Source organism: Oncorhynchus tshawytscha, linkage group LG14, assembly GCF_018296145.1.
Source record: "Oncorhynchus tshawytscha isolate Ot180627B linkage group LG14, Otsh_v2.0, whole genome shotgun sequence".
Classification (NCBI taxonomy): domain Eukaryota; kingdom Metazoa; phylum Chordata; class Actinopteri; order Salmoniformes; family Salmonidae; genus Oncorhynchus; species Oncorhynchus tshawytscha.
In genome coordinates this window covers 57730228-57749488 of record NC_056442.1, presented here as the reverse complement: position 1 = coordinate 57749488, position 19261 = coordinate 57730228, and the positions used below count along the sequence as shown (strand labels likewise).

Below are 19261 nucleotides of genomic sequence, written 5' to 3'. Positions count from 1 at the left end.
CATTGTGAAAAATAAGTTTAACTCATTTATTACATTGTTGTGGGGCAAAAGCATAATTGAGCCTAATGTATGTGCGTTATGGTGTACTGAACAACATATTGGAATAAAGAATATATGGAGAGGAAAAGCCTCATCAATACATGATGCACGTGAGTTCATTCTAATACACCACTGTACCAGCTGTCTACCTGTACACTGCTGTACCAGCTGTCTACCTGTACACCACTGTACCAGCTGTCTACCTGTACACCACTGTACCAGCTGTCTACCTGTACACTGCTGTACCAGCTGTCTACCTGTACACTGCTGTACCAGCTGTCTACCTGTACACTGCCGTACCAGCTGTCTACCTGTACACTACCGTACCAGCCGTCTACCTGTACACTACCATACTGGCTGTCTACCTGTGCACTACTGTACCAGCTGTCTACCTGTACATTACCGTACCAGCTGTCTACCTGTACACTACCGTACCAGCTGTCTACCTGTACATTACCGTACCAGCTGTCTACCTGTACACTCTCATACCAGCTGTCTACCTGTACACTCTCATACCAGCTGTCTACCTGTACACTCTCATACCAGCTGTCTACCTGTACACTGCCGTACCAGCTGTCTACCTGTGCACTGCCGTACCAGCTGTCTACCTGTGCACTACTGTACCAGCTGTCTACCTGTGCACTACTGTACCCGCTGTCTACCTGTACACTACTGTACCAGCTGTCTACCTGTACACTACCGTACTGGCTGTCTACCTGTACACTACCGTACTGGCTGTCTACCTGTACACTGCCGTACTGGCTGTCTACCTGTACACTACCGTACTGGCTGTCTACCTGTACATTACCGTACCAGCTGTCTACCTGTGCACTGCCGTACCAGCTGTCTACCTGTACATTACCGTACCAGCTGTCTACCTGTGCACTGCCGTACCAGCTGTCTACCTGTACACTACTGTACCAGCTGTCTACCTGTACACTACCATACTGGCTGTCTACCTGTACACTACCGTACTAGTTGTCTACCTGTACACTGCCGTACCAGCTGTCTACCTGTACACTGCCGTACCAGCTGTCTCCATTGAGTTAGAATGTAAAGTAACAAAGATAGAGCAGGATCATGTACACCACGTCTTGACTGGCGCGGAACAACATGTAGATAAATGCTAGAACGTTCCTCCTACTATGAAACGTCCGTCTGACGTGGTGCTTTGTGGTCCATGCAGACTGTTGCATTGACCAGGTAAAAGACCTACAAAGGGGGCTCTATTCAATCTTGGAAGCTGAAACAACACATGCATCGTTTACCGTGAGGTAAGTCTTCGCTTAAGCGGGAACATTGCCTTTACATTTTTAGGCTTATTATTATTATTATATATATATATTTTTATTATTTTTATTTAACCTTTATTTAAACTAGGCAAGTCAGATAAGAACAAATTGTTTAAATCACACTGTAAAACTGAACTTCCACAATGCGGATTGAATAGAGCCCCAAGAACACATGAAATGTCATTCAAACAAACACAAAAAAATATATAATAAGCCTAAAAATACAAGAACACGTTAATATTAGTGCAAAGGTCTTATACATGAAAATAAAATAAAAGAATACACACGTTTAACCAATATTATATAATAACAACACTGTGCTTTGAGCCACATGTACGTTTGAGTGTGGCGTGACCCTCAGGTAGCCATAGTAACTATCAGGTAGCCATAGTAACCCTCAGGTAGCCATAGTTACCCTCCGGTAGCTTTGGGTTAAACCAACACCTACTCTGATTTCAAAGTACTCTCGTCTGAGTGTGTCAGAGCGCAGAATAACGGATTCAAACGCTCAACACCCGTTGAATATGTCCGGTGTCGGTAAACGTCGGGTAAAAAACCCAACGTAATTCAATTGTTGCTTGTCACCGACGCTCTAGATAACATGAAAACAGCCTAACTAGCTCTGCTAAGGGTGAGTAAAATGGTCAGAGTGAGATGTTGTCTCATTTGTGTCTGGAAGTAGCTAGTTAACGTTAGCCCGTTAGCTTGGGTGTTTGACTGCTGTTGTTAGGGTCATAACACTCAGATCGCCCAGAGCGTCCACTGGTCGCTCTGAACGCCCCGGAAGTAGAACGCTCTGAATTTACTACGGGACATAACAGACAATCTGACAAACGAATTGACAAACTCCCAGAGCGCCCTCTAGCACTCCAGACTGAATTTACGAACACACACACATAATGTTGCCCCCTATATCTTATTGGTCCTAGGTGATCTTATCAATCAGGGTTGGAGTCAATTCCATTTCATTTTTCCAGTCAATTCAGAATGTACACTGAAAGCCCAAGTCCAATTCTCTTACATGATTTTCAATGAGAACAATGTGGAATGTGTTTTGCTTTCAGAATTGATGGGAATTACAATGGAATTAACCTATCAATAGCTATTCCATTGCTTTAATTTAGCAAACAATGACATGTTATGTATGTCTGACCTGTTGCGTTTCCCTTCTCTCTTCCACAAGTTAACCACTGGGTCAAAACAGGGGGAGACAGGGAGAGACTGGGGGAGACAGGGGAGACTGGGGGAGACAGGGGGAGACTGGGGGAGACAGGGGAGACTGGGGGAGACAGAGTGAGACAGGGGAGACAGAGTTAGACTGGGGAGACAGGGGAGACTGGGGGAGACAGAGTGAGACTGGGGAGACAGAGTGAGACTGGGGAGACAGAGTTAGACTGGGGAGACCGAGGGAGACAGGGGAGACTGGGGAGACAGAGTTAGACTGGGGGAGACTGGGGGAGACTGGAGGAGACAGAGTTAGACTGGGGGAGATTGGGGAGACAGAGTTAGACTGGGGGAGACTGGGGGAGACAGGGGAGACTGGGGAGACAGGGGGAGACAGAGTGAGACTGGGGGAGACAGGGGAGACAGAGTGAGACTGGGGGAGACAGAGTTAGACTGGGGAGACAGGGGAGACTGGGGAGACAGAGTGAGACTGGGGAGACAGAGTTAGACTGGGGAGACAGGGGGAGACTGGGGGAGACAGAGTGAGACAGGGGAGACAGAGTGAGACTGGGGAGACCGAGGGAGACAGGGGGAGACTGGGGGAGACAGAGTTAGACTGGGGAGACTGGGGGAGACAGGGGAGACTGGAGGAGACAGAGTTAGACTGGGGGAGATTGGGGAGACAGAGTTAGACTGGGGAGACTGGGGAGACAGGGTGAGACTGCGGGAGACTGGGGGAGACAGGGGAGACAGAGTTAGACTGGGGGAGACAGGGGAGACTGGGGAGACTGGGGGAGACAGGGGAGACTGGGGGAGACAGAGTTAGACTGGGGGAGACTGGGGAGACTGGAGGAGACAGAGTTAGACTGGAGGAGACAGAGTTAGACTGGGGGAGACTGGGGAAGACAGAGTTAGACTGGGGGAGACAGGGGAGATCGAGGGAGACTGGGGGAGGCAGGGGAGACAGAGTTAGACTGGGGGAGACAGGGGAGACTGGGGAGACAGAGTGAGACTGGGGGAGACAGAGTTAGACTGGGGGAGACTGGGGAGACAGGGGAGACTGGGGGAGAGACAGAGTTAGACTGGGGGAGACTGGGGGAAACAGGGGGAGACAGAGGGAGACTGGGGGAGACAGAGTTAGACTGGGGGAGACAGGGGAGACTGGGGAGACTGGGGAGACAGGGGAGACAGAGTTAGACTGGGGAAGACTGGGGAGACTGGGGAGACAGGGGAGACTGGGGAGACAGGGGAGACAGAGTGAGACTGGGGGAGACAGAGTGAGACTGGGGGAGACAGAGGGAGACTGGGGGAGACAGAGTGAGAGTCTGTGTTGAGATCCGTTCATTGTAATGGCCTCTACCCCACTGGCAGGGCCATTCATTGTAATGGCCTCTATCCCACTGGCAGGGCCATTCATTGTAATGGCCTCTATCCCACTGGCAGGGCCATTCATTGTAATGGCCTCTATCCCAATGGCAGGGCCGTTCATTGTAATGGCCTCTTCCCACTGGCAGGGCCGTTCATTGTAATGGCCTCTATCCCACTGGCAGGGCCATTCATTGTAATGGCCTCTATCCCAATGGCAGGGCCGTTCATTGTAATGGCCTCTTCCCACTGGCAGGGCCATTCATTGTAATGGCCTCTATCCCACTGGCAGGGCCATTCATTGTAATGGCCTCTATCCCACTGGCAGGGCCGTTCATTGTAATGGCCTCTTCCCACTGGCAGGGCCATTCATTGTAATGGCCTCTATCCCACTGGCAGGGCCATTCATTGTAATGGCCTCCCTCCCACTGGCAGGGCCATTCATTGTAATGGCCTCTTCCCACTGGCAGGGCCATTCATTGTAATGGCCCCTACCCCACTGGCAGGGCCATTCATTGTAATGGCCCCTACCCCACTGGCAGGGCCATTCATTGTAATGGCCTCTATCAAACTGGCAGGGCCATTCTTTGTAATGGCCTCTATCCCACTGGCAGGGCCATTCATTGTAATGGCCCCTACCCCACTGGCAGGGCCATTCATTGTAATGGCCCCTACCCCACTGGCAGGGCCATTCATTGTAATGGCCTCTATCAAACTGCCAGGGCCATTCATTGTAATGGCCCCTACCCCACTGGCAGGGCCATTCATTGTAATGGCCTCTATCAAACTGGCAGGGCCATTCTTTGTAATGGACTCTATCCGGCTGGCAGGGCCATTCATTATATTAGTCCCATACATTCTATGATTAGTCCTCTGCTCCAATACTTGCTGGACAGTTGCTTCAGTTAGCTGGACATGTTCAGTATTTTAGCTCCTGAGTGGCAGGCAGGGTCTTAGCTGGTACTGTGTAGATCACTATATGGCAGGGTCTTAGCTGGTACTGTGTAGATCACTATATGGCAGGGTCTTAGCTGGTACTGTGTAGATCACTATATGGCAGGGTCTTAGCTGGTACTGTGTAGATCACTATATGGCAGGGTCTTAGCTGGTACTGTGTAGATCACTATATGGCAGGGTCTTAGCTGGTACTGTGTAGATCACTATATGGCAGGGTCTTAGCTGGTACTGTGTAGATCACTCTTTGGCAGGGTCTTAGCTGGTACTGTGTAGATCACTATATGGCAGGGTCTTAGCTGGTACTGTGTAGATCACTATATGGCAGGGTCTTAGCTGGTACCGTGTAGATCACAATATGGCAGGTTCTTAGCTGGTACTGTGTAGATCACTATATGGCAGGGTCTTAGCTGGTACTGTGTAAATCACTATATGGCAGGGTCTTAGCTGGTACTGTGTAGATCACTATATGGCAGGGTCTTAGCTGGTACTGTGTAGATCACTATATGGCAGGGTCTTAGCTGGTACTGTGTAGATCACTTTATGGCAGGGTCTTAGCTGGTACTGATGATTGTCCTGCATGCAGTTTGTGTGGACAAGGACTTGCCTAATGTGTGCTAATGGTGGTCTGTCTGAGGGGTACTGGTCTTTACTGTCTGAGGGGTACTGGTCTTTACTGTCTGAGGGGTACTGGTCTTTACTGTCTGAGGTGTACTGGTCTTTACTGTCTGAGGGGTACTGGTCTTTACTGTCTGGTCTGTCTGAGGGGTACTGGTCTTTACTGTCTGAAGGGAACTGGTCTTTGCTGTCTGAGGGGTACTGGTCTTTACTGTCTGGTCTGTCTGAGGGGTACTGGCCTTTACTGTCTGGTCTGTCTGAGGGGTACTGGTCTTTACTGTCTGAGGGGTACTGGTCTTTACTGTCTGAGGGGTACTGGTCTTTACTGTCTGAGGGGTACTGGTCTTTACTGTCTGGTCTGTCTGAGGGGTACTGGTCTTTACTGTCTGAGGGGTACTGGTCTTTACTGTTTGAGGGGTACTGGTCTTTACTGTCTGAGAGGTACTGGTCTTTACTGTCTGAGGGGTACTGGTCTTTACTGTCTGAGGGGTACTGGTCTTTACTGTCTGAGGGGTACTGGTCTTTACTGTCTGGTCTGTCTGTCTGAGGGGTACTGGTCTTTACTGTCTGAGGGGTACTGGTCTTTACTGTTTGAGGGGTACTGGTCTTTACTGTCTGGTCTGTCTGAGGGGTACTGGTCTTTACTGTCTGGTCTGTCTGAGGGGAACTGGTCTTTACTGTCTGAGGGGTACTGGTCTTTACTGTCTGGTCCGTCTGAGGGGTACTGGTCTTTATTGTCTGAGGGGTACTGGTCTTTACTGTCTGAGGGGTACTGGTCTTTACTGTCTGGTCTGTCTGAGGGGTACTAGTCTTTACTGTCTGGTCTGTCTGAAGGGTTTCAGGGCCAATAGCCTGTAGACTCATTATGGTACGAAGTGTGCTTAAGAAGGAGGATATGTGAGGACGTAACTATATACATTTTGACAATCCCACTATTTCAATCACAAAGTGGAATGCCTAAAGGAGTGTGTATGGGTGTGTGTAGGAGTATGTTTGTGCAAAAAAGGCTTGCTAAATTATTTGATTGGGATTAAATGGTATTGTCTAGTCTGTCTGTCAAGACTGACAGTGAATACCAACAGGAGGGATTGTATAGTTCTGATGGTATTGACCAGTCTGTATTGACTCTGTGACAGTGGTGAGCGTAGAGCCCTTCATCACTACCAGGGTACCTTCCTGGGCCCTCCCCGTCCTCCTGCACCTCTGCCGTGCTTGTCGGGGTGGAGCAGCCGGAGGGTTGTAGGGTTGTCCCCAGGGGCAGCGTGGCGGAAGAGGAGGACACCAGGTTAAGACTTTCCAGGGAGTCAGAGAGCAGGCGGTTGGTGTCGTGTTGGGGACAGAGGACATAGCGGCTAGGGTGGGTGTGGTGCACCTCCACCATGGCCACAGAGTCCAAACCCTTCAGGCCCCCGGCCGGGTCGCGTCCCCCCACGGCCCCCAGCTCCATCGACTCCTCCATGTTGACATAGAGGATCTCATCGGGGTCCTGGGAGTCCGGCAGGTCCTCGAGAGCCTTCTGCAGCTCCCCACGTAGCGTCTCAAACAGAGGACGGTCCTTAGGACTCAAGAACCAGCAGGAGAACATCAGGGAATAACTGAAGGAGAGAGGAGACAGGAGGAGAATAGAGGAGAGAAGGTGAGGAGATAGGAGATAGGAGGAGAGAAGGATAGGAGAGAGGAAGAGAAGCGAGAGGAGAGAAGGAGAGTAGATTTAGGAGTTTCACTATTTGGACATAATACAGTTTGAAATAAATGTGGTTCCCAACCCTGGTCCATCAGTACCCCAAACAATAACCCTGGTCCTTCAGTACCCCAACAATAACCCTGGTCCTTCAGTACCCCCAACAATAACCCTGGACAAGCACACCTGATTCACCTTGTCAACTAATCATCAAGCTTTTCCAGGGCTACAACGACAAGGTGTACTGTTAGGAGTACTGAAGGGCCAGGGTTGGGAAACACTGATCTAGAACCTAAAAGGGTTCCTCGGCTGTCCCCATAGGAGAACCCTTTTTGGTTCCAGGTAGAACCCTTTTGGGTTTCATTGTTAAACCCTTTCCACAGAGGGTTCTACATGGAACCAAAAAGGGTTCTCCTATTGGTGCAGCCGAGGAACCCTTTTTCTAAGAGTGTACCAGGCAAACTACATGGAAATCAGTATTTTATATACAGTATATTGACCCAGGTCTGTTTTTATATACAGTATATTGACCCAGGTCTGTTTTTATATACAGTATATTGACCCAGGTCTGTTTTTTTTTACAGTATATTGACCCAGGTCTGTTTTTATATACAGTATATTGACCCAGGTCTGTTTTTATTTACAGTATATTGACCCAGGTCTGTTTTTATATACAGTATATTGACCCAGGTCTGTTTTTATTTACAGTATATTGACCCAGGTCTGTTTTTATATACAGTATATTGACCCAGGTCTGTTTTTATATACAGTATATTGACCCAGGTCTGTTTTTATATACAGTATATTGACCCAGGTCTGTTGTTATATACAGTATATTGACCCAGGTCTGTTTTTATATACAGTATATTGACCCAGGTCTGTTTTTATTTTATTGACAGTATACAGTATGACCCAGGTCTGTTTTTATTTACAGTATATTGACCCAGGTCTGTTTTTATATATATTGACCCAGGTCTGTTTTTATATATTGACCCAGGTCTGTTTTTATACACAGTATATTGACCCAGGTCTGTTTTTATATACAGTATATTGACCCAGGTCTGTTTTTATTTACAGTATATTGACCCAGGTCTGTTTTTATATACAGTATATTGACCCAGGTCTGTTTTTATTTACAGTATATTGACCCAGGTCTGTTTTTATATACAGTATATTGACCCAGGTCTGTTTTTATTTACAGTATATTGACCCAGGTCTGTTTTTATATACAGTATATTGACCCAGGTCTGTTTTTATATACAGTATATTGACCCAGGTCTGTTTTTATATACAGTATATTGACCCAGGTCTGTTTTTATTTACAGTATATTGACCCAGGTTTGTTTTTATATACAGTATATTGACCCAGGTCTGTTTTTATATACAGTATATTGACCCAGGTCTGTTTTTATATACAGTATATTGACCCAGGTCTGTTTTTATATACAGTATATTGACCCAGGTCTGTTTTTATATACAGTATATTGACCCAGGTCTGTTTTTATTTACAGTATATTGACCCAGGTCTGTTTTTATTTACAGTATATTGACCCAGGTCTGTTTTTATTTACAGTATATTGACCCAGGTCTGTTTTTATATACAGTATATTGACCCAGGTCTGTTTTTATTTACAGTATATTGACCCAGGTCTGTTTTTATTTACAGTATATTGACCCAGGTCTGTTTTTATTTACAGTATATTGACCCAGGTCTGTTTTTATATACAGTATATTGACCCAGGTCTGTTTTTATTTACAGTATATTGACCCAGGTCTGTTTTTATATACAGTATATTGACCCAGGTCTTTTTTTATTTACAGTATATTGACCCAGGTCTGTTTTTATTTACAGTATATTGACCCAGGTCTGTTTTTATATACAGTATATTGACCCAGGTCTGTTTTTATTTACAGTATATTGACCCAGGTCTGTTTTTATATACAGTATATTGACCCAGGTCTGTTTTTATATACAGTATATTGACCCAGGTCTGTTTTTATATACAGTATATTGACCCAGGTCTGTTTTTATTTACAGTATATTGACCCAGGTCTGTTTTTATTTACAGTATATTGACCCAGGTCTGTTTTTATTTACAGTATATTGACCCAGGTCTGTTTTTATATACAGTATATTGACCCAGGTCTGTTTTTATATACAGTATATTGACCCAGCTCTGTTGTTATATACAGTATATTGACCCAGGTCTGTTTTTATTTACAGTATATTGACCCAGGTCTGTTTTTATTTACAGTATATTGACCCAGGTCTGTTTTTATATACAGTATATTGACCCAGGTCTGTTTTTATTTACAGTATATTGACCCAGGTCTGTTTTTATTTACAGTATATTGACCCAGGTCTGTTTTTATATACAGTATATTGACCCAGGTCTGTTTTTATATACAGTATATTGACCCAGGTCTGTTTTTATATACAGTATATTGACCCAGGTCTGTTTTTATATACAGTATATTGACCCAGGTCTGTTTTTATTTACAGTATATTGACCCAGGTCTGTTTTTATTTACAGTATATTGACCCAGGTCTGTTTTTATTTACAATATATTGACCCAGGTCTGTTGTAAGAAGAAAAACTAGTATTGATCCACTCACATGCTGTCCAGACAGTCTGGAGGTTGTTTGAGACGGTTTCCTTGTCTCAGGTAGTCATATATCTCACTGTTCTCCACACCTGGGTACGGAGTCTGGCCGCGCGATGCTATCTCCCACATGGTCACGCCAAATGACCACTGTAGAGAGAGGGAGAGAGGGGAGGGAGGGAGAGAGAGGGAAGTGAGGTAGGGAGAGAAAGGAGGGAGGAATGGATGGAGAGAGAGGAAGGGAGGTAGGGAGAGAGAGGAGGGTGTGAGAGGGTCAGAGAGAGGAGAGAGGGAGAGAGGGTCAGAGAAATTAGGGAGTGAGAGAGAGGGTCAGAGAGAGGAGGGAGAGAGGGTCAGAGGAGAGAAGGGAGAGAGGATCAGAGAGAGGAGAGAGGGTCAGAGAGAGGAGAGAGGGAGAGAGGATCAGAGAATGAAGAGAGGGAGAGAGGGTCAGAGAGAGGAGAGAGGGAGAGAGGAGAGAGTGAGAGAGGGTCAGAGGAGAGAAGGGAGAGAGAGTCAGAGAGGAGGGAGGGAGAGAGGAGAGAGAGAGGAGAGAGTGAGAGAGAGAGAGAGAGTGAGAGAGGAGAGAGTGTCAGAGAGAGGAGCGAGAGAGAGCGAGTCAGAGAGAGGAGAGAGAGGGGGTCAGAGGAGCCTCAGTCTCACACATTACACAAACACAAATCCACATTAGGAAAACAGCAGCTATGCCTGTGAACATATCAAAACACTGACATGTTCGCCTAAGCCTAATTCCTCTCATAGACAACACACCAAAGAGGTTAGGCTTTATAGGACTGGTGCTGAGAAAAATAAATTTGTATGCACACACATGCACACCACTACGTGCACACCACTATGAGCACACCCCTATATACACGCCCCTATACACACACCACTATATACACACACCTATATACACACCCCCTATACACACACCACTATATACACACCCCTATATACACACCACTATATACACACCACTATATACACACCACTACACACACACCACTATATACACACACACACCACTATATACACACCCCTATATACACACCACTACACACACACCACTACACACACACCACTATATACACACCCCTATATACACACCACTATATACAAACTACTATATACACACCACTACACACACACCACTATATACACACCACTACATACACACCACTATATACACACCCCTATATACACACCACTACACACACACCACTATATACACACCCCTATATACACACCACTATATACACACCCCTATATACACACCACTATATACACACCACTACACACACCACTACATACACACCACTATATACACACCACACCACTATATACACCCCTATATACACACCACTACACACACACCACTATATACACACCCCTATATACACACCACTATATACACACCACTACACACACACCACTACACACACACCACTATATACACACCCCTATATACACACCACTATATACACACCACACCACTACACACACAACACTACACACACACCATTATATACACACCACTATATACACACCACTATATACACACCCCTATATACACACCACTACACACACACACCACTTCACACACACCACTATATACACATCCCTAAATACACACCACTATATACACACTACTATATACACACCACTACACTCACACCACTATATACACACCATTATATACACACCACTACATACACACCACTATATACACACCCCTATATACACACCACTACACACACCACTATATACACGCCCCTATATACACACCACTATATACACACCCCTATATACACACCACTATATACACACCACTACACACACCACTACATACACACCACTATATACACACCACACCACTATATACACCCCTATATACACACCACTACACACACACCACTATATACACACACACCACTATATACACACCCCTATATACACACCACTATATACACACCACTATATACACACCACTACACACACACCACTACACACACACCACTATATACACACCCCTATATACACACCACTATATACACACCACTATATACACACCACACCACTACACACACAACACTACACACACACCATTATATACACACCACTATATACACACCACTACATACACACCACTATATACACACCCCTATATACACACACCACTACACACACACCACTATATACACACCCCTATATACACACCACTACATACACACCCCTATATACACACTACTATATACACACCACTACACACACACCACTATATACACACCCCTATATACACACTACTATATACACACCACTACACACACACCACTATATACACACCATTACATACACACCACTATATACACACCACTACACACACACCACTATATACACACCACTATATACACACCACTACATACACACCACTATATACACACCCCTATATACACACCACTATATACACACCACTATATACACACCCCTATATACACACCCCTATATACACACCACTACATACACACCACTATATACACACCCCTACATACACACCACCATATACACACACTATATACACACCACTACACACACACACCACTATATACACACCACTATATACACACCACTATATACACACCACACCACTATATACACACCCCTATATACACACCCCTATATACACACCACTATATACACACCACTACATACACACCACTATATACACACCACTACATACACATACCCTTTTCATTGGGGTGGCAGGGTAGCCTAGTGGTTAGAGCGTTGGACTAGTAAGGTTGCAAGTTCAAACCCCTGAGCTGACAAGGTACAAATCTGTCGTTCTGCCCGTGAACAGGCAGTTAACCCACTGTTCCTAGGCCGTCATTGAAAATTAGAATTTGTTCTTAACGGACTTGCCTGGTAAAATAAAAAAATACACACCACTACATACATTATACACACCACTAGAAAACACACCACTATATACATTATACACACCACTATATACACACCACTACATACATTATACACACCACTAGAAAACACACCACTACATACATTATACACACCACTAGAAAACACACCACTATATACATTATACACACCACTATATACACACCACTACATACATTACACACACCACTATATACACACCACTACATACATTATACACACCACTATATACATTATACACACCACTAGAAAACACACCACTATATACATTATACACACCACTATATACACAACACTATAAACACACCACTATAAACACACCACTATATACACACCACTATATACACACCCCTATAAACACACCACTACATACATTATACACACCACTAGAAAACACACCACTATATACATTATACACACCACTATATACACACCACTATATACACAACACTATAAACACACCACTATAAACACACCACTATAAACACACCACTATAAACACACCACTACATACACACCCCTATAAACACACCACTACATACATTATACACACCACTAGAAAACACACCACTATATACATTATACACACCACTATATACACACCACTATATACACACCACTATAAACACACCACTATAAACACACCACTATATACACACCACTATATACACACCCCTATAAACACACCACTACATACATTATACACACCACTAGAAAACACACCACTATATACATTATACACACCACTATATACACAACACTATAAACACACCACTATAAACACACCACTATATACACACCACTATATACACACCCCTATAAACACACCACTACATACATTATACACACCACTAGAAAACACACCACTATATACATTATACACACCACTATATACACACCACTATATACACAACACTATAAACACACCACTATAAACACACCACTATAAACACACCACTATATACACACCACTATATACACACCACTATATACACACCACTACATGCATTAGACTCACCACATCGCTCTTGGTGGTGTAGACGCGGTCTGCCAGGCTCTCGATGGCGATCCATTTGACGGGCATCTTAGAGATGCGACCCTGGCGGTAGTAGTCTCCGTTATATATCTTTTTAGAAAGGCCGAAGTCAGCAACACACACATTCATGTTCTCATTCAGCCTGGAACACACAGAGAGAAATACATGGGTTCAGCCTGGAACACAGAGAGAGAGAGAGAGAGAGACAGAGAGACAGAGAGAGAGAGACAGAGAGAGAGAGAGGGTGAGAGAGCTGGGTTCAGCCTGGAACACAGAGAGAGAGAGAGAGAGAGAGAGAGCAGGAGAGACAGAGAGAGACAGAGAGAGACAGAGAGAGAGCAAGAGAGAGAGCAGGAGAGACAGAGAGAGAGCAAGAGAGAGAGCAGGAGAGACAGAGAGAGACAGAGAGAGAGACAGAAAGAGAGACAGAGAGAGACAGAGAGAGACAGAGAGAGAGAGACAGAGAGAGAGCAAGAGAGAGAGAGAGAGACAGAGAGAGAGACAGAGAGAGAGAGAGACAGAGAGAGAGCAGGAGAGAGAGAGAGAGACAGAGAGAGAGAGAGAGTGAGAGAGATGGGTTCAGCCTGGAACACAGAGAGAGAGTGAAGGCAACAATATTTTTTTTAAAGAGAGTGATAGTGAAAGAGAGATAGAAACAGAGAAACCTAGCCTAGAGATAGCGATACTGATAGGTAGCAACAGTGCTGGTTATTACATGCAGTTCCTTGCAGCCAGGTCTCTGTGGATGAAGTTGTTTCTGCTGAGATACTCCATCCCCTTGGCGATATCCACCATGAACTTCACCAGCATCTGAGACGGCAGGTACTGCAGGATGATAGAGAGGGAGACAGGTGTTATTACAGCGTACCACTGTCAGGGTTCAGGAGGGTAATTAACAGCAGATACTGAGAGAGACAGAGAGAGAGAGATGGACAGAGAGTCAATGAGACAGAGAGACAATGAGACAGAGAGAGAGATCGACAGAGAGAGACAAAGACAAGGAGAGAGAGAGATCGACAGAGAGACAGAGAGAGACAAAGACAGAGAGAGATAGAGAGACAGGGAGAGATAGAGAGACAAAGAGACAGAGAGACAGAGAGAGATAGAGAGACAGGGAGAGACAAAGAGACAGAGGGAGATAGAGAGACAGGGAAAGACAGAGAGACAGAGAGACAGAGAGACAGAGAGAGAGACAAAGAGACAGAGAGAGATAGAGAGACAGGGAGAGACAAAGAGACAGAGAGACAGGGAGAGACAGGGAGAGACAAAGAGACAAAGAGAGACAAAGAGACAGAGAGAGACAGAGAGACAGGGAGAGACAGAGAGACAGAGAGAGACAAAGAGACAAAGAGACAGAGAGACAGGGAGAGAAGGAGAGACAAAGAGACAGAGAGAGAGAGAGAGATTATTTGTACTGGAGGACAACACAGAGAGACAAGGATTATTCAAATGTTTTACTGCCAGGGTTCAGTTGTGCTACAGGTAGAAATACTAAGAATAGACCTGCCAGGATCCCTTAATGTCAGAGATACATGGCTGTTCTACACAACATATTTATATTTCTATCTGAAGGTTTTACAGAAAAAATTGACATCGACATTGACACGTTAGTCATTTAGCAGACAGTCTAATCCACAGAGATTTACAGTTAATGCATTCATCTTGAAGATAACTTGGTGAGACAGCCACATATCACACACACTAAGGCATGTTTTCCCTCCATAAAGAAGATATCAGAAAAGTCAGTGGGAAAAGACTAGTGCAACTACTATTGACTTACGAAGGGACGGCCCTTGAGACCAGAGGTGTCAGAACCGAGTGCTCAGGTTGGGGTGTAGGGTTTGAGCATAGCCTGTAGGGTTTGAGCATAGCCTGTAGGGTTTGAGCATAGCCTGTAGGGTTTGAGCATAGCCTGTAGGGTTTGAGCATAGCCTGTAGGGTTTGAGCATAGCCTGTAGGGTTTGAGCATAGCCTGTAGGGTTTGAGCATAGCCTGAAGGGTTTGAGCATAGCCTGTAGGGTTTGAGCATAGCCTGAAGGGTTTGAGCATAGCCTGTAGGGTTTGAGCATAGCCTGTAGGGTTTGAGCATAGCCTGTAGGGTTTGAGCATAGCCTGACGATAGGTGGGGGCGGTTCTGCTGTACCCAAAGCCACCCCCACATAAAGGGTAGACCTGCATGTTTGTTTTCAGTACACTAGAGGGCGACATACTCCTCTGTCTGACAGAGACTCTTATGTTTCCAGGACTGAACCATGTGACATAGAGATGATATTATATATATATATTATATTTATACTAGTGGAATAGTCTGTTCTCCCCATAGCAAGCATAGTGGTATAGTCTGTTCTCCCCATAGCAGAGAGAGTAGTATAGTATGTTCCCCCATAGCAGACAGAGTGGTATAGTCTGTTCCCCCCATAGCAGACAGAGTGGTATAGTCTGTTCCCCCCATAGCAGACAGAGTGGTATAGTCCGTTCCCTCCATAGCAGACAGAGTGGTGCAGTCCACCCTAGTCCCAGAGGGAGGCTTGGACGTCAACTTCTACACTAGAGTGTTTTTGGACCATTTCCTAAATCCTGCAACATTTCAACATTTGCTAGGAACTCTAGTTTGGATAAGGCCCAGTGTTTCTCAACACTAGTCTGTACAGATTCATAGTTTAGTGTTTATTACACTGGTCTGTACAGAGTCATAGTTTAGTGTTTATTACACTGGTCTGTACAGAGTCATAGTGTAGTGTTTATCAACACTAGTCTGTGTGTAGTCTCTATCTTCCAAATGAACATGTCCTCCCTTAAGAAGAGCTGATAGTGAAGTTGATCAGTAAGAGATAGTTCTCCTCCCCTGTGTGTGTGTGTGCGTGCTCACCACGGGGCAGTCTCCAAGGCGTGAGTAGAGCAGGTAGCTGTGTAGGTCTCCGTGTTTCATAAAGGGCAGGATGACCACAGGGGAGGGGTAACCTTCACTCTCTACTGTCTGTAGACACACACCTGGGACACACAGACAGACAGAGGGACAGTCACACTCTCTCCAGGGGCCACACACACATACACATACAGTGCATTTGGAAAGTACTCAGAGGTTTTTGCTCTGACATGCACTGTCAACTGTGGGACCTTATATAGACAGGTGTGTGCCTTTCCAAATCATGTTCAATCAATTGAATTTACCGCAGGTGGACTCCAATAAAGTTGTAGAAACATCTCAAGGATGATCAATGGAAACAGGATGCAGCTGAGCTAAATTTAGATTCTCATAGCAAAGGGTCTGAATACTTATGTAAATAAGATATTTCAGTTTTTTTTACATCTATATATATATATATATTTATACATTTGCAAAAATGTCTAAAAAACCTGTTTTCACTTTGTCATTATGGGGTATTGTGATGTCATTATGGGGTATTGTGATGTCATTATAGGGTATTGTGATGTCATTATGGGGTATTGTGATGTCATTATGGGGTATTGTGATGTCATTATGGGGTATTGTGATGTCATTATGGGGTATTGTGATGTCATTATGGGGTATTGTGATGTCATTATGGGGTATTGTGATGTCATTATGGGGTATTGTGATGTCATTATGGGGTATTGTGATGTCATTATGGGGTATTGTGATGTCATTATGGGGTATTGTGATCTCATTATGGGGTATTGTGATGTCATTATGGGGTATTGTGATGTCATTATGGGGTATTGTGATGTCATTATGGGGTATTGTGATGTCATTATGGGGTATTGTGATGTCATTATGGGGTATTGTGATCTCATTATGGGGTATTGTGATCTCATTATGGGGTATTGTGATGTCATTATGGGGTATTGTGATGTCATTATAGGGTATTGTGATGTCATTATGGGGTATTGTGATGTCATTATGGGGTATTGTGATGTCATTATGGGGTATTGTGATGTCATTATGGGGTATTGTGATGTCATTATGGGGTATTGTGATGTCATTATGGGGTATTGTGATGTCATTATGGGGTATTGTGATGTCATTATAGGGTATTGTGATGTCATTATGGGGTATTGTGATGTCATTATGGGGTATTGTGATGTCATTATGGGGTATTGTGATGTCATTATGGGGTATTGTGATGTCATTATGGGGTATTGTGATCTCATTATGGGGTATTGTGATCTCATTATGGGGTATTGTGATGTCATTATGGGGTATTTTGATGTCATTATGGGGTATTGTGATGTCATTATGGGGTATTGTGATCTCATTATGGGGTATTGTGATGTCATTATGGGGTATTGTGATGTCATTATGGGGTATTGCGATGTCATTATGGGGTATTGTGATGACATTATGGGGTATTTTGATGTCATTATGGGGTATTGTGATGTCATTATGGGGTATTGTGATGTCATTATGGGGTATTGTGATGTCATTATGGGGTATTGTGATGTCATTATGGGGTATTGTGATGTCATTATGGGGTATTGTGATGTCATTATAGGGTATTGTGATGTCATTATGGGGTATTGTGATGTCATTATGGGGTATTGTGATCTCATTATGGGGTATTGTGATGTCATTATGGATTATTTTGATGTCATTATGGGGTATTGTGATGTCATTATGGGGTATTGTGATCTCATTATGGGGTATTGTGATGTCATTATGGGGTATTGTGATGTCCTTATGGGGTATTGTGATGTCCTTATGGGGTATTGTGATGTCATTATGGGGTATTGTGATGTCATTATGGGGTATTGTGATGTCATTATGGGGTATTGTGATGTCATTATGGGGTATTGTGATGTCATTATGGGGTATTGTGATGTCATTATGGGGTATTGTGACGTCATTATGGGGTATTGTGATGTCATTATGGGGTATTGTGATGTCATTATGGGGTATTTTGATGTCATTATGGGGTGTTGTGTGTAGATTGATGAGGAAACACATTAATTGAATCCATTTTAGAATAAGGCTGTAACATATCAAACTGTGGGGAAAGGGCAGGGCTGTGAATACTACCTGAATGCCCTGTACATGCACTCAAGCCCAGTTGTTTGGTCCAGTCTCACCTAGCAGTCTCATGACGTTCTGATGGTCAAACTCCTTCATACAGGCAGCTTCTGTCAGGAAGTCTTCCATCTCAGTGCGGGTACAGATGGCAACTAGAGGAGGAGAGATGGGTGAGAACTGGGACTCATCTCCTATGTAGTGCACTCGGGGCTCTGGACAAAAGTAGTGCACGTTACTGTCAAAAGTAGTGCACGTTACTGTCAAAAGTAGTGCACGTTACTGTCAAAAGTAGTGCACGTTACTGTCAAAAGTAGTGCACGTTACTGTCAAAAGTAGTGTAACAATAGTAGGGTGTCAAAAGTAGTGCACTTTACTGTCAAAAGTAGTGCACGTTACTGTCAAAAGTAGGGTGTCACAGAAGCAGGAAAGTGTGACTAGTCTATGTGCTGCTTACACTGTAGTTGTGTCATAGTGAACTTACTCTTCATGGTCTTCACAGCCACTTTGAGAACAGACTCCTCATGCGTTAACGCTCCCTCCATCACAGAGCCAAACTCTCCTGT

The 19261-nt window shown here is 44.5% G+C and overlaps 1 protein-coding gene across 1 annotated transcript in view; it reads right to left on the bottom strand.

Moving 5' to 3' along the window:
• LOC121839173 (tyrosine-protein kinase receptor UFO-like) overlaps positions 1-19261 on the bottom strand; it is a 56233-nt gene that overhangs the window by 12456 nt on the left and 24516 nt on the right. Inside the window, exons 7-13 of the mRNA XM_042296580.1 lie at positions 19180-19257; positions 18758-18850; positions 16581-16702; positions 14427-14536; positions 13694-13853; positions 9731-9867; positions 6605-7027 (exon numbers count right to left, since the gene is read on the bottom strand). Of these exons, the coding sequence (XP_042152514.1) occupies positions 6605-7027; positions 9731-9867; positions 13694-13853; positions 14427-14536; positions 16581-16702; positions 18758-18850; positions 19180-19257 (1123 nt within the window). The remainder of the gene's footprint in view (positions 1-6604; positions 7028-9730; positions 9868-13693; positions 13854-14426; positions 14537-16580; positions 16703-18757; positions 18851-19179; positions 19258-19261) is intronic.